The sequence below is a fragment of the Cariama cristata genome, unplaced genomic scaffold, assembly GCF_000690535.1.
Source record: "Cariama cristata isolate BGI_N322 unplaced genomic scaffold, ASM69053v1 scaffold973, whole genome shotgun sequence".
Taxonomy (NCBI): Eukaryota; Metazoa; Chordata; class Aves; order Cariamiformes; family Cariamidae; genus Cariama; species Cariama cristata.
Genome location: NW_009608709.1, coordinates 35,251 through 48,780, shown reverse-complemented (window position 1 = coordinate 48,780; position 13,530 = coordinate 35,251). Strand labels below are relative to the sequence as shown.

At 43.1% G+C, this 13,530-nt stretch overlaps 1 protein-coding gene across 1 annotated transcript in view; it reads left to right on the top strand.

Annotated features, from left to right (window-relative positions):
• The first annotated feature begins 9,827 nt into the window (after nucleotides 1–9,827).
• The window catches only part of JAK1 (Janus kinase 1), a 29,482-nt gene continuing 25,779 nt past the window's right edge, over nucleotides 9,828–13,530 (top strand). The window contains 3 exon segments of the mRNA XM_009697221.1: nucleotides 9,828–9,909; nucleotides 10,765–10,963; nucleotides 12,944–13,067. Coding sequence (XP_009695523.1) covers nucleotides 9,904–9,909; nucleotides 10,765–10,963; nucleotides 12,944–13,067 — 329 coding nt within the window. The 5' untranslated portion in view covers nucleotides 9,828–9,903.

The window sequence follows — 13,530 nt, the reverse complement described above, 5'->3', positions numbered from 1 at the left end:
GCCGTGTGAGGGCGAGCAGTTGGTTGGTATTGCCATATTCTTCCCTATGCAGATACTGGGAGAAAGGAGGGGGAGAGAAAACTGAAGCTAAGCTCTGTTTCTTCCAATTGCTGAGTTTTGCTTTGCCGGATGGCAGATTTTCTAGGAATTCAGTTCTGCCTGAGGGACGGAGGTGCCACCTAAAAGTTCTTCGTTGTTAATGATGCCTGTTTTTCTTTCTTGGTTTCGGTAGTTGTGTTGATTGTGGTGTAGCCGCATGCCGATCTGAGCAGCGAGGTTGAGCTAACTGAAAGAAAGGTGTGCTGCTGCTAGAGGAGCTTGGTGAGGACAGGAGGAGGGAAAGGTTGGTGACTTTTGTTTGGTAGCTGTACGTAAGGCTGTACCTCGAAGTTTTTTGCTGAATTGGATTAACTTGGACCCTGTCAGTAAGACCAGAGGTGATCTGTGGTCAGATCTGAAATCCCATTGAAATTTTTCTTGTTGCTCCATTCCTGTTCTGTTTTACTGCATGTGATGACCTTTACAGATGTTTTTGCACTGCGACTTACGGGACTACGCAGCAACAGTTAGCACCTCCTCTGCTATGGGAGCACCGGCTGCTTTACAGAGATTTCTGCACTTCAAATCTCAGCTTTTTACTTTGTTGCGTCAGAACTACATATATATAGTGCCTAACAGAAAGGGCTTTAGTTGAGATACTATCTTTAACCCTGAGACTGTTTTTGTACCATCTGGGCATACCTTCTCCAACCAGAATTGCACGCACTGTTCCAATCGGGGCTGCTAGCATTACAGCAGGCTGCTTTTAACTTAGCAAAAGATGAGCAGGGAACACAGAGAGGGGTAAGAGACTTTGGAGATCAAATTGCTCTTGCTGTCGATAGCAAATCCCAAGTTTGCTATGAAATTGTATGGTTTTGCAACTGTATTACAGAAAGAATGTTTGTTGGTTAGGGGCTGTCTTTGTTGGTGGTTTGTTTTGAACAGGAAGGCAAAGATAACTGGTGAAGTTTTGTTTGCCTTTGTTTATGACTTGTTTTAAATGGTGGGCCCTTAAGAGTGAACTTTAACAATATCTTCTCACCACATTAAAAAAAAAAAGAAAAAGAAAAAGGCAAACCATCAAAAAACACTTGCCAAAGTGCAAAGCCACCACAGGAAGCACGCGACTACCAGAAATTGTGAATAAAGCAATCTAGGGGATTCGAGTGTCTTGCCATATGCAGAGTAGATGTTGACCACATCGACAGAACTCTTTAAGGCCTTTATAAGTGATTTAAATGCTTATGGCAACAAGTTAGTGACACTTATTTTTAAACCAGATAGAGTGCAAAGAGCTGCCAGTATTTCAGTTTGTTATTCTGAGAGCTGCTGCGGTCAACTTGAGGTTGCTCTTCACCATCAGTAATCCCTGCTCCTCGGGAGGTGCTGGGGTGCCAGCACTGCTTCTGGGCAACTCAACTGCATTGCAGGGTGATCCTGGGCAAGTTCTTCCTCTGGGGTAAAGAAATTTTGCTGTAGCAAAACCTCCTCTCTCACCTATTCCTTCTCTGAGGCCAGGTGACCTCCATGCATGTGGTGGCTGATGGTGAGGGATGGCGTAGGGGATGAGGAGGGAGCGTGGGACTTGCTTGTGGTCTCTCTTTGCTGCCACCATTGTAATGTGCAGGCTGTATGGTTAGTGCTGCCCAGCTCCGGGGAGGAGGAAGCAGGGGTGGAGAGAACTGGGACAAGAATCTCCATTTTGTGATACAACTTGAAAATGAAAAAGGTTGAGAACATCTGTAGCTGCTCTCAAGGAAGTGGGTACAGGGCTGAACACGAGGGAAATGACCATGTGTGGTTACGGTGCTGGGAGCTTTGCTAGCGGGGTCTGTGAACAGCCGGTGAGTCTTGGAGGAGGGGAGCTTAGCAGTAGCTCTGTGGTCACCAAGAAGTCCCAACCCCTTTGCACGTTTTACATACTCTCAAACTAGAAAGCTGTAGTGTGTGTGAAGTCCGCCTACTCAGGCCATTGGTATTTGGAGGAACTATTGCTTCTAATTCTACCTCTTGTGCTAGAGGCTGCAGAGTGGGATGTGGGAGACCCACACTAGTTACCAGTGCTGGCACTGATTTCCTGGGTAAGTGGGCAAGTAATTTAATTTCTCCTTCTCCTCTACTTATTTGCAGAAGAGACATGCTGATAATGTTTCTTGTGCCGTCTCGCCAGTCTTGACTTTGCTAGACATCAGCTGTTTGTTTGGCTTTTTCTTACTAATGGTCTAAGACATGATCAGAAATCCAGGTGCTGTCATCATAAATCTAAGCTTGCTTTTTCCTTAAAAGCAGGTAAAATGTAGGATTCCCTTGTTGAGGAGTGCCAGCGGATTGTGGAGATGGTCGTTGTACCTGAAGGGATGTATCATCTCAGCATTACGCTAAAGGCTATGTAGTGGTTTTGCAACATGGGGAGTACAAACAGCCCCCTCCCAGGTATACTCTCAGTCTAAGTAATTACCCAGCAGAACAGTGCTGGGTGTGGAACAGAGCGGTGCCGGGATGCCACGTCTGGGGTTCATCTCTTCTCCACATGCACGGACTGCTGAGCAAATGAAATAGTTAAGTGAAGAAGGTGGAGGTGGGATGGACTGTGGCTTATAAAACCCTTGTCTTGTGAGGAGGACTTGGAGGAGAGCCTGTAGATGCATAGCGAGTCCCCAGACATCGAGTTTCTTCATCAAACATTTCAACATGGTGACATCTTTGAGATTTTAAGGCTGGGGACAGCAGGATGAAGTGACCTGTCTTGCTCCAGTCCCGTTAAAGAGGGGAGTTGTTCTGCAGTTACAGACCTTCACCTGGAAGACGTGGTCGATGAAAGTGCTTCATCTCCCTCCTGGTGGCTTTTCCTGCTTGGGAAAACTGCTGGTAGTTCCTAAATATTCAGGGAGCAAAGGGACCTAGAATTACTAGGTTGTTTTGTGGAGGAGGAAGCTAGGTATTGAAGGTTTGTAGAAGTCCTGTCACATTGTTGGATGGTGAATCTCCCTTGTGCCCCTAAACCCCAGCACCATCTTGGCCAGACGGCTGCTCTTGCCACGTACGTGCACGGCACAGCGAGTTGCGTGACGACGTTAGCGAGCTGTAGTCTTCCAGTCGGCAGAGAACGTCGCATCTGTTGTGGTGGTTTTTCCTCCATCCTTTCTATGTTCGTTTCCACTCCTGCCTTTCTGATGGATCGGTGCAATGACTACAGCGTGTTTTCCTCTCTTGGAAAAGGTAGAGCTGTTCCTTGGGCTTCAGCACCTCCTTGTAGACCTAAGTGCTGTGCTGACTTCTGGCTTGGGTGTGTGACCAAAGACTCTTGAATTGAAAGAGTTACCGTGCATTAGCGGAGCTGATGTACGTGACCCTGTGTTCGCTCTCTGTCTGCCCCAGTTGTGAAGCACGTTATATTAGCTTTCACTGATGTTTTAGGTTTTAACTGGGGCACGAAGAGCACGTGCGTAGTCTTGCCACGTCCAATTCTGGTGACCTGACGAGGATCACTTGCTGGGTAAGCCCAGAAGGATCAGACTTTGCACACCCTTAATGCTTTCTCTTCCAAGAAGACATGGTTTGGAGGTCTTTGCCACACCAGCTAATTTCCCTGGAAGTTTTTCCACACATTTGAACTGAACTTCAGGAAACTCCTTAAATCGGTGCATTGCCACCAGGAAGAGGCCGCATTTCCTGAAGATCTGCTTCATTGCTGGGAAGATGACGTGGCTCTTTGCCAGTGAACTTCCATCACATCTGAAAGGTGCAAACTGCTAGCAGCGTGCTAGCGCAGAACAGGGCAGGGATGTAGGTGAGTGGCGTGGAGAAGAACATAAAGGAAGGAAAAGGATCATTAATGCTTTGTCTCAGGCAGGAATAGAAACAGATTGTCCGTGTAAATCTCTTTAAGGCTGGAATCCCCCTTCAGTCCCGTTAGCATCAGTTTTAGTAATAAAGCCCTTTTTTAGATGGTTGGCTTATGGGGGGGGGAAAAAAGTAAATGAACTTTAACGAACTCTAGTTTGTGTGTAATAGGTTTTGGAGTATTTGCTCCAGGGTAATTAAATAAAAATCATGTCATTGTTTGGTAGGTTTTCATGATGGCTTGAAGCCTGATACGTGAACATGTTTGCCTCCAAGGAAATTGATACCGCTTTATCTGGAAAGTGGTTAGTATTGCCTATACAAGGATATCGTAACAGATTGTAAGCTTCTCAAGAATAGTATCATTTAAAGTTGTTGTCATACCAGAAATTGCAAATGAGAAAGGATTAAGTACACGTTTATTGTTTAGAAGCAAGCTGTAAAATTTGTTGGTCACTATTCCTCTCATAGAAGCCCAGTCCATATCCAAAGGTACATCAGGCTGGAAAGATCAAGTAATACAGAGGCAAATGTGACTTAGTGTTTCTGTGCAAGCCGTTGCAGATGGGACAATAAAGGTGATAAATTAACACAGCTTTCAGAGCAAGCTGAAAAACTTCTTCCCACACAGGTGACACGTCACAAAATTCAGAGAAGCAGCTGAAATTGCATTGGAAAAGCACAGGAAACAAGCACGGTTAGTTTTCATAGTGCGACAGTGAATTGAGTGGGTTCACAAAGCGTTGGGTCTGGTCCGAAGCAGTAAGTGAACACAAGAGGAGTCTGCCTCCTCTGCTTTTCAGAGTTAGATTGCTAAAAATGGAAATACGTAACGTGTTAATATAAGCGTGCTAATAATGAAGGCTGGCTGACATACCTGATCATATGCACCCTGTTTTTCAGTTCTCAAGAACTTTGCTGCACGTTAACTATTTTGGCTGAAAAATTCCGTTATTTGCGCTCTCGGCCCAATTTTTAAAACAAGGTTTTACAACATAGATCAGTCATATCGCAGAATGAATACTATAGAAAAAACCTGAGGGGAATTAGTAATTCTGGTTTTGGGGCAGAGGTAAACAGTGTGTGGTGAGATCCCTCTGATTAATAGAATAAAATAAAATAAATACTGAATTGCCTATTCAGTGAAACAGTCCTGTTGGAAAAACATAGCGTGTGATCACGTACGTAAAGGTGATGAAATATTGCATAGGCACAGAAGGAACCCAAATACAGTTAAAAAGGCAACCTCATTCTGCCCTGTAGCATTTGGGTTCTTGAATTTCCAGAAATAATACTTTAGAAGCTTTTTTTTCTTCAATATGACTGGAAAGAAACATCCCCAGAAGAGAGCACTAGTAATAGTAATTATAGTTAATCTTAAATTACTTGTTTTTCGCGAATGGGAGTGTTGTGAGCTGAGTTAGCGTAGTGAGCAGATCCACAGGTCAGAAGAAGACATGGGGACTGTAGGCAGCAGGGAGGGAGGTGCTGAACCTTTTGCTGTCCTCAGGCTTACTTGGACAAGAGTTTTAGATCTGAAGGAGCTCTGCATACGATCATGTCCTACATCAGTGAAAAGTTTTTACTTTTTTCTTTCCAGAGCTGTAGTTAATCGAGGCTGGTCCAACCTTTGTCTACTGCGGTGGTGATTATACCTTCCCAGGGCTGCTGTGGGAGAGTGGCTGCTCAGCAGTGCGATGGCCCCTTCCGTGATTTGAGATTTTAATGTGCTGCTTTATCACTGTTTGCTATCGTATTGTTACTGTCATTTTCTCTTGTTAAAATTTATGTAGTTTATGTAGAGCACCTGGTTTTATTTTGAATGAGTCTCTAATAGGTTATGCTAGATTAGATGCATGTCCCGTGCTGTATGGGCTGTGACAAGTTTCTTTACTAGTGTGTTGAAAAAATAATAATAATTGAGAACTTTGGGCTGACGTAAACTATGAATACTAGAAAAATGGCATGCCCTGCATGCTTAAGGAAAGCCTATCTGTTACTTTCAAGCATAAGCAATCATAAACATCCCCTGGCTCTGTCCCTATCATGAAACCAGAAACTAAATTGACTGAGGGGAAAAAAAAAAGAGGAAGACTTTGCAAACAGTCCTTCAAATGGAGTTCTGGTTTGGTTGGATTTTATCTGGGATTTTCCTCTCCTCACATTTTAGGGACTTTTGCCCATGAAATAGACCTTCCATCTTTGCATTTTGCTTCCATGATCTTTGTTTATGGTGGAAGTGTGGGCAGCACAAGGGCGGTGGTGTAGCAGGGCCGGCACGGGGGGCCAGCAGCGCCGGCCGGAGTCTCCTTTTCCTGTCAGAACTCCCCAAAACGAGCAGGAAGCAAAACTTGCATTTTAAATCTGGGCAGGTCGCAGGGCGCACGTTTGCCTCAGGTTAAGCATGGATGTGTGCTGGGGAGTTTCTTCGCAAAACCTCTGTGGGTTTTGTGTTTTCCCTTTGCCCGTTAAGATGTTTTATGAATGGAAAACAAAGGGTGCTGGGTCCATGGGGTCCAACTGGGACAGGCAGCACGTTCAGGCGGCTGAGGGCATTTCTCCTGGCAGGCACGGTGACTCACCTTGCATCTCCTCCATGTCACAGTGTCTCTCTTCTGGGAATTGCAGCAGAAATTTAAGTGTGTCCCACTGAGAGTGAGAAAACTGAGTTGGGGTAAAAACCCAACGAATCCTTGTGTCTGCTCGCATGGGGAGCCTAAGCTATGTGGCATCTGCAGCCTTGTTTGAACTCAGGTGAGAAATTTTCTTAAAAATGCCCATTGGAGCTTGTAGCCACTTTCCATTGGTATCTGACATCTTGAAGTATCTGCCAGCTGACAGTTTTATCCTCTATTTCCTTATCCAAGAGAAGCTCTTTTCGTGTTTTGGGGTATTTTTGTCAAGGGGGACTCTTGACAGAGTGAGGTGCAGATGTCGCAGCTTCACAGGAGGCTTCGGAGCCAGGCTGGCCTTCCTGGGCTCCTCCTTCCCCAACAACTGCTTAACTTCTTCCTTCTTGTTCAAGGAGGATTTGCAAGTAATTTCTAAAGTATTTAATTTATGCCTCCGCCTTTTCTTTCCTTGATTTTTGAGACAAAAGTTTAAAGGGAGTTATTTAACAAAGCGTTCTACATTTGGGTTTTTTCCTTAGAAATGCTGGGACTATTGGGCTTGAACCAGTCTGCTTTTAGTAAGGAGATCTTGGCCGTGACAAGTCCTAGACAGGAACTTGAGTTTTTACCAAACCCTGGTTTTGGTTTTGTGCCCGTGTGCGCCCAAAATCACTAATTTTGTGGCTGTAACCCTTGCGCAAAGGATGAATCGTTGTCCCCCTCTGCTGGTGCTGCACCGGGCTAGGGATGTGCTCACCCCGCCAGCCAGCTGAGTTACTCTGCAACTGAAATACAGAGTTTCGTGAAGGTGGCAGGTATGTGTGTATACATAGGTCAACATTTTAAATGACTGGAGAAACCTTTTGCTTTGGAGAGTGCTCAGAAGGCTATAATGCACTGGCTTTCAAGGTGCGGAGTTACCAAGTGGTATCTTGAGAAGAGCTGTCCTACCTTCCCCTAAATATTTTGCAGCGTGCATCACAAAAACCTGTTTCAACCATGAGAAACAGAAATCAGATGAAGAGAAAATATGCTCTGAAAAAAGCAAACGCTGTCCTGTCAGTCAGACCTCTCCCAGCAGAGACTGAGTGCATCCCTGTTGTCCTGCGGCGCGTCCCCTGGAGTAGGGCTGCTCGAGGAGGATGGGTTAAGTCTTGGGAAGGGCTGCAGGAAAGAGGAGGGGAAAGTGGAGCTTGTTGTGCAGGAAGAGACCACTGGAGCGTGGTGCAAGCCAAGCAAAATGCAGTCTGAGAAAGGATACAGCCGATATCTGTAAGTTCATCAAGGAAACACTCACGAGAGAGGGACATGATCTGCAGAAGGTACACAAAAAACAATGGCTCTGAAACTATTTAAGTGGGGAAAGGATAAAAATCCCCTCCAGATTTCTGAGATGAAGCATGAGGGCTGTGTAATGCGATGCCTGAGATTGCAAGAGACTGAACGTAATGGCCGTGGGGAGCTCTGAGTCACGCACACGGGGCTGGGGTGAGCCTTGCACGGGGGACAGTCGCACGGCTGCCTGTGCGTGTGCGTAGGCAGGGCTGCCGTAACGCTGTCCTGCCTGGCACCGCGGGCTGTGACCTGTACGTACCATAGTAATACTGTGTAGGACTGGGGAGAGATGCTACTGCCAAGACAGAGCAAGAATTTGTCTTGTTCAAAGGAGATTTTGTGGAAGATTAAGTTGCATTTTTAAAAGGTGAATTCCTGACAATGAGCATGGGAATATCTGGAAAACTCATTAGTAAATGGTGAATTAGAGATTGGATGTTGGTTGGTTTGGTTCATACCCCAAAGCGTATTGTAAGTGAAGCAGCATTTAAGGTTTTGATGTTGGGGTTTTTTTTTTTGTATTCTGGGAATTGCTGCCATGATTAGAAATAAGAGTACGAGCTATTAGGCAAAACCAAAGAATGCTATGTTGAAAAGCAACAATTTTGATTTATGAATCTGCAAGAAGGCAATGGTTTTTATATTTCCCTTCACATTTTAAGACGTCTGGACAATCTTTTTAATATTATGCCCACAAAGACATTAAAATATATTGAGTTCCAGTTATAAGATACATCATTTGAAAGGGAGTGTTTTCAATTCGATTAAAGCTAATATCTTTAACCTTTTGCATTTAATTTTTATGGTGCTGCACAAAAAATAATTACTGGCTTGCCTGCATATTCCAGCAATCATGCTCTCAATTACTTCTTCCCCATGTTATTGCTGAGGGAATGTGCCTGGAAACTCAAATTAACATTAAAGTGGCACAAATGGAAGGAATATGCAATTTAATTTTAAATGTGTGCTGTGCTGTTAAATGTTATTTTTTCTGTGATAGTATCATGTTTGCTGGGCACTTTCCAAGCAGAAGGGAAGCTTGTACAGCAGTGTTGGACTTTCTCCAGACTAAGCCTAAGGCTTATAAAGCAGTATTTATTAAAGTCTGCTATATCAGATTAAGGTCTAATGGTGTTGCAGCAAAAACAATACACATTTAGCTCAAGTACGTTTTGGCAGAGATAGGGGAGAAGAAAAAAAAAAAGGAGAGATGGAGAGTACAAATGGAGGAGTCTTTCAGCCTCAGATGAGTGGTGAGTGACGTTGTTTACCAAACCAGCAGAACTGTCATGTTTAGTTTAGACACATTTTGTCACATTTAGTTTACTATTGCACTTAATTAGTGACTACCCCAGGAAATGCAAGTGAGATGGTTTCCCCTTGAGAGCACGGAGCCGTGACTGATGAACAGTGATGCGGCACCAGTGCCAGAGCACAGGAGTTACTCTGGAGACACAGAACGGAGTCCCACATCCTTCTTCTCTTGAACAAGTCCAGACTCCTTCCCCGTCTGGCTTATTCCCATGCCAGTGGGAGAGGACCAGCCTGTCCTTCCACCTTTGGAAGAAACGTACACCCATGCCTTTCAAGCATGCGAGCTCTTTCACTGATGCTCCACGCTCTACTGCGAAGGACTGGGACTAGGGAGATGTCTTACCAATGCTCACTCTTTCACTGCCTGCTTCTTAAGTACTCCTGTAGCATCTTGTTGATTTTACAGCCCTGGTATCAGACAGTACTTTAAATAGAGACACTGTCATGCCTGCCATTAAAAAAAGGTGGTATTGATATTTTCCCGGTCTGCTTCAGGTGATAAGGATAACCTCTAACTTTAGGTGGGAGTAGTTTTGCAAACCAATCTCAGTTATGTTAATGGAAAGATTCCCTTGGATTGCAAGTGGCATTTTATCAGCCTGACCATTATATATTTTGTGCCTCAAACTGTACAAAGCCATTCCTAACAATTTTTTCTTTTTTTTTTTTTTTTTTTTTTCCAGCCAGAGTCAAGTTGCTCTTGGAGGGTGTGAAGATAATCTGTTTCAGTTGCGTCGAGGATCAGACAGTCACATAAATGCAGGTGTGTTGACTTTTGAGATTTGGGTTGGTTTGTTTGGTTTTCGGTGGGAGGATTCAGTTCATAAGCTATAGAATTGGTGGTTTGAGCTTTTGTTATTAATTCAGCTAAAGCTTAGTAAAACATGGAACACAGACCTCGTGATACCCGGAGTGTGTGTTCATCTATTTCCTTTCCGCTCTTTCTATTTGAGCACTGAGTATAAAATGTAACACGCATTTTCTTTTGAGTCAGAGCTGTCTTGTATGCATTCTTGGCAGTCTAAAAGCTATTGGATTAAACATACTTAGTGCTGCTCTTTCCTTCTGGGGAGAGAGAGTAGTAATAATAAAAAATAACTCTCCAATAAAGCTCATTTCACCATGACACACTAAGTATCGGGAGTTTAAAAAACAAAGGGTGAGAGGGGAAAAAGCTGTCAGAAATACTTAGCTGTTAAAGAGATTGTAAAAATAGAAACTATCTTTTTTTTAAAAGGAAATATAAATTGTACTGTTTATATTACCCAGCCTCAAGTATTGTTTTCTCAGCCAGTTATTCCTGTGAAAGTTATTCCTGCTTTACAGTAAGAAGAGAAACCTTCTAGAATAGTTGTGAAACAACCAGAACAGAAGGGAATTCTTTGGAACACAGTTACGAGCAACAGAATAATCGTTGACATTTCTTTTTTCACTTTTCCCCTCATTTGTGAAAAGTCCTGATTTTGAATAATCAGGTTCCCAATGTAAAGACTCTGAGAAATGGCTGGGCCTAGCCCATCATAGTATGCAGTAGCCTCATTAAATGATGGATTTGTGTTGTGACAAAGATTCAAACTCTCCTTCACATTTTCCTTAATTATTTCTCCTCCACTTTCAGTATCTAAACGTAAAAGAAGATTGCAAAGCCATGGCTTTCTGTGCAAAAATGAGGAGCACAAAGAAGAGTGAAGTAAACCTGGAAGCACAGCATCAGGGTTTAGAAATACTCTTCTACCTGCAAGATAAAAATCCCATTTGTTACACTAGTGGCGAGTTTACCTCGGAGGAGCTGTGCATTGAAGCTGCCAAGAGGTGTTGTGAGTATATGGATTTTATATAAATTCTCAGTGGCAAGGCCTGACAATATCAAAGGTGATGCATCCGTCTCTGCATGTAAGTCCATGTTTGTAGAAGAAACATGCATGGTATATAGTCTAGGATGGAAACTTTTGCCAAGGGTCTGTTTGGGCAGTTCTTAAACTGCTTGGAGTGGAAGAAGTGGTGGGAGATTGTCTTGAGATTCATATAAAGTGATGATCTCCCACCCTGGTTCCTGGCAGATACAGGTACTGATTTTTTAATTTGGGTGGGATGATTAGGTTTCTTTTAAGAGAAGTGAAGACAGCATATGCAAATAAGTTAACACAAAGCTGGTTTTACTTCGTATGTAATTCTGCTGGAATTAGTGGATTTAATCTATGTTTGAGCCTCATGAGCCAGTGTTCTTCTATGTTTACAATTCTAAGGTTCTTTCCTACCCTGATCCCAATTTTGTGTTCCTTAGGCTTCATGGAACACTAGATGTTACTCAGTTGATATGGGAGTGGTGAATCTGGCTGTATAAACAGGCAAACTGGGCATAAGTGTTCCTGCAGCTTTAAAATGCTTTCTTTTGCCATGTCATCTTGATTCTTGTAATATTGAATACCCTTCGGTTCGTTTGCCTGCTTCCTTGGAAAGGTGGGAATGGTGGGAATCTGAAGGACAAACCTCATCAAATAAGCACTCATGTTGTTTTTGAATAGTTTTAGTGAAAATAAGGAGTACTTAAAACACACCTATTTATGTCAGCATGTAAGAGCTGTGAACTGCTGCTGTTTGTATGGGTGTGAACCCACATACTGTCAACTGCTCCCAGTAATTTCTGTTGGAAGTTTAAAACCTTTGAAGAAATGGCTTAAAGTGAACTTTCCTTAAAGGGACGTCTTTCTGCCTTCTCTCGCTTTTCACGAAGACCACAGCACATGATAGTGAAGTACAAAAGTCTTACCCGTTTGGGCAGGCCTGTGATGCTGGTCTCTGCTGTAAATCACAACTTGAACATTAAACCATTGATGGCACCTACGTACTGCTTGTTGTCCTGCAGGAGACAGTGGCTGCCCAATCCCACTTTCCTAGAACTTTGCAATTAGGCTGTTCGTTTTTTATTTCCTTGGCTTCTCTTCTTCCCTTCTGCTCTCTCTCCCCAATTCACAATAGAAATGGTTTCACTGAATTGTGCAGGACCCCAACAAAGTGCTCTGCAGTTGGCCCAGTTTGGCATAAGCCTAAGTGTCTGTCTGACAGTGCTGTCTGCCACAGAGCTGCTTGCCTGACCGGGGTTTTTGCAAAAAGGTACTGCCTCCTATTGAGCAGGAAACTGAAGCAAGGAATTCAAAAAACCGTAGCCCTGCAAACATATCATAGCCTGTTTTTCTCTGGGATGATGCAAATGCAAAGGTTAAAGCAGGTCAGCCTAGACATACAAGTCAAAGTCTGTCCTTTGTTGGAAAACCCTCTGTTGAATTAGCAAACGATGGAAAAATGACACGTTATGCTTTCTGCCTGTTTGCTAATGAGAAGAGGATTTTCATCGTTTCACTAAGACCTTCTCTTTCAACTCTGGGGGTAAAATTTATTAATAAAATAAAACTGAGAGCAAAGTTGTGGTATTGCCAAGTGGTTTTGTTAAAACACCCATTTCTGTGATCTGGAAAAAGTGAAGATTTGTGAGTAATTTCCTTTTAAGTTCAGACCTTTGGCAAAGTCAGGATTTCAGAATAAGTGTGATGTTAGAAGCAGATGAAATGATATGCTGTTTAATACAGGATAAAACCGACGGAGTGAACCAGTGTGCCGTTTGCAGTTCCACATCAACCATAACTTTCTGATGTTTGTTTTAAACTAATCCTAGTATCAGTTTCTTTTTATGGTCTGTTTTGCAAGATCAGATACTTGCTTTATGCTTTTGTATTTTGGGGGCGGGCATAGGTATCGTAGCCTTTGGATTCATACATTTGTGTACTTTTCTCTGACAGCTATATCTCCTCTGTGCCATAATCTCTTTGCACTGTATGATGAAAACAAGAGACTCTGGTATGCACCAAACCAGGTCTTTAAGATAGATGAAAAAACATCACACCGGCTCCATTATCGAATGAGGTAAGTGCAAAACATCTGAAAAATTATTCCTTAACCGTATGTGGATGCTCTAACTCTTACTACTGAACTCACTGAAGAAGCAGGAAAACAAAACCAAAAGAAGCAGCTTGCTTTTCACAGCATAGATAAGCGATTAACAGTAAAAGCTTAAAATGTCTCCTGATTTCTTTCTTTTTCATCTTTGCTATATAACCTTGAAAAAAAGCCCCAGAAGTCGAAAAACCACAGGAACTCGTATCCGCAAAGCTGTAGGTGACTGAACTAGCTAAAAGCTAAGTTGAAAAAAAGGGCTCAAAAATGTTGTTTGATTATGTCAGTATTTTGCATGTTTCCGTTTCCATTTGAAGTGTTCAGAGTGAGCTGTACTCCTACTGAAGTCAGTGGGAATTTTACTGTTAACTTGAAAGGAAAAAGAAACATGCTATTGCTTTTTGAAATTCTCCTCTAGGACTGTAGTGGAATC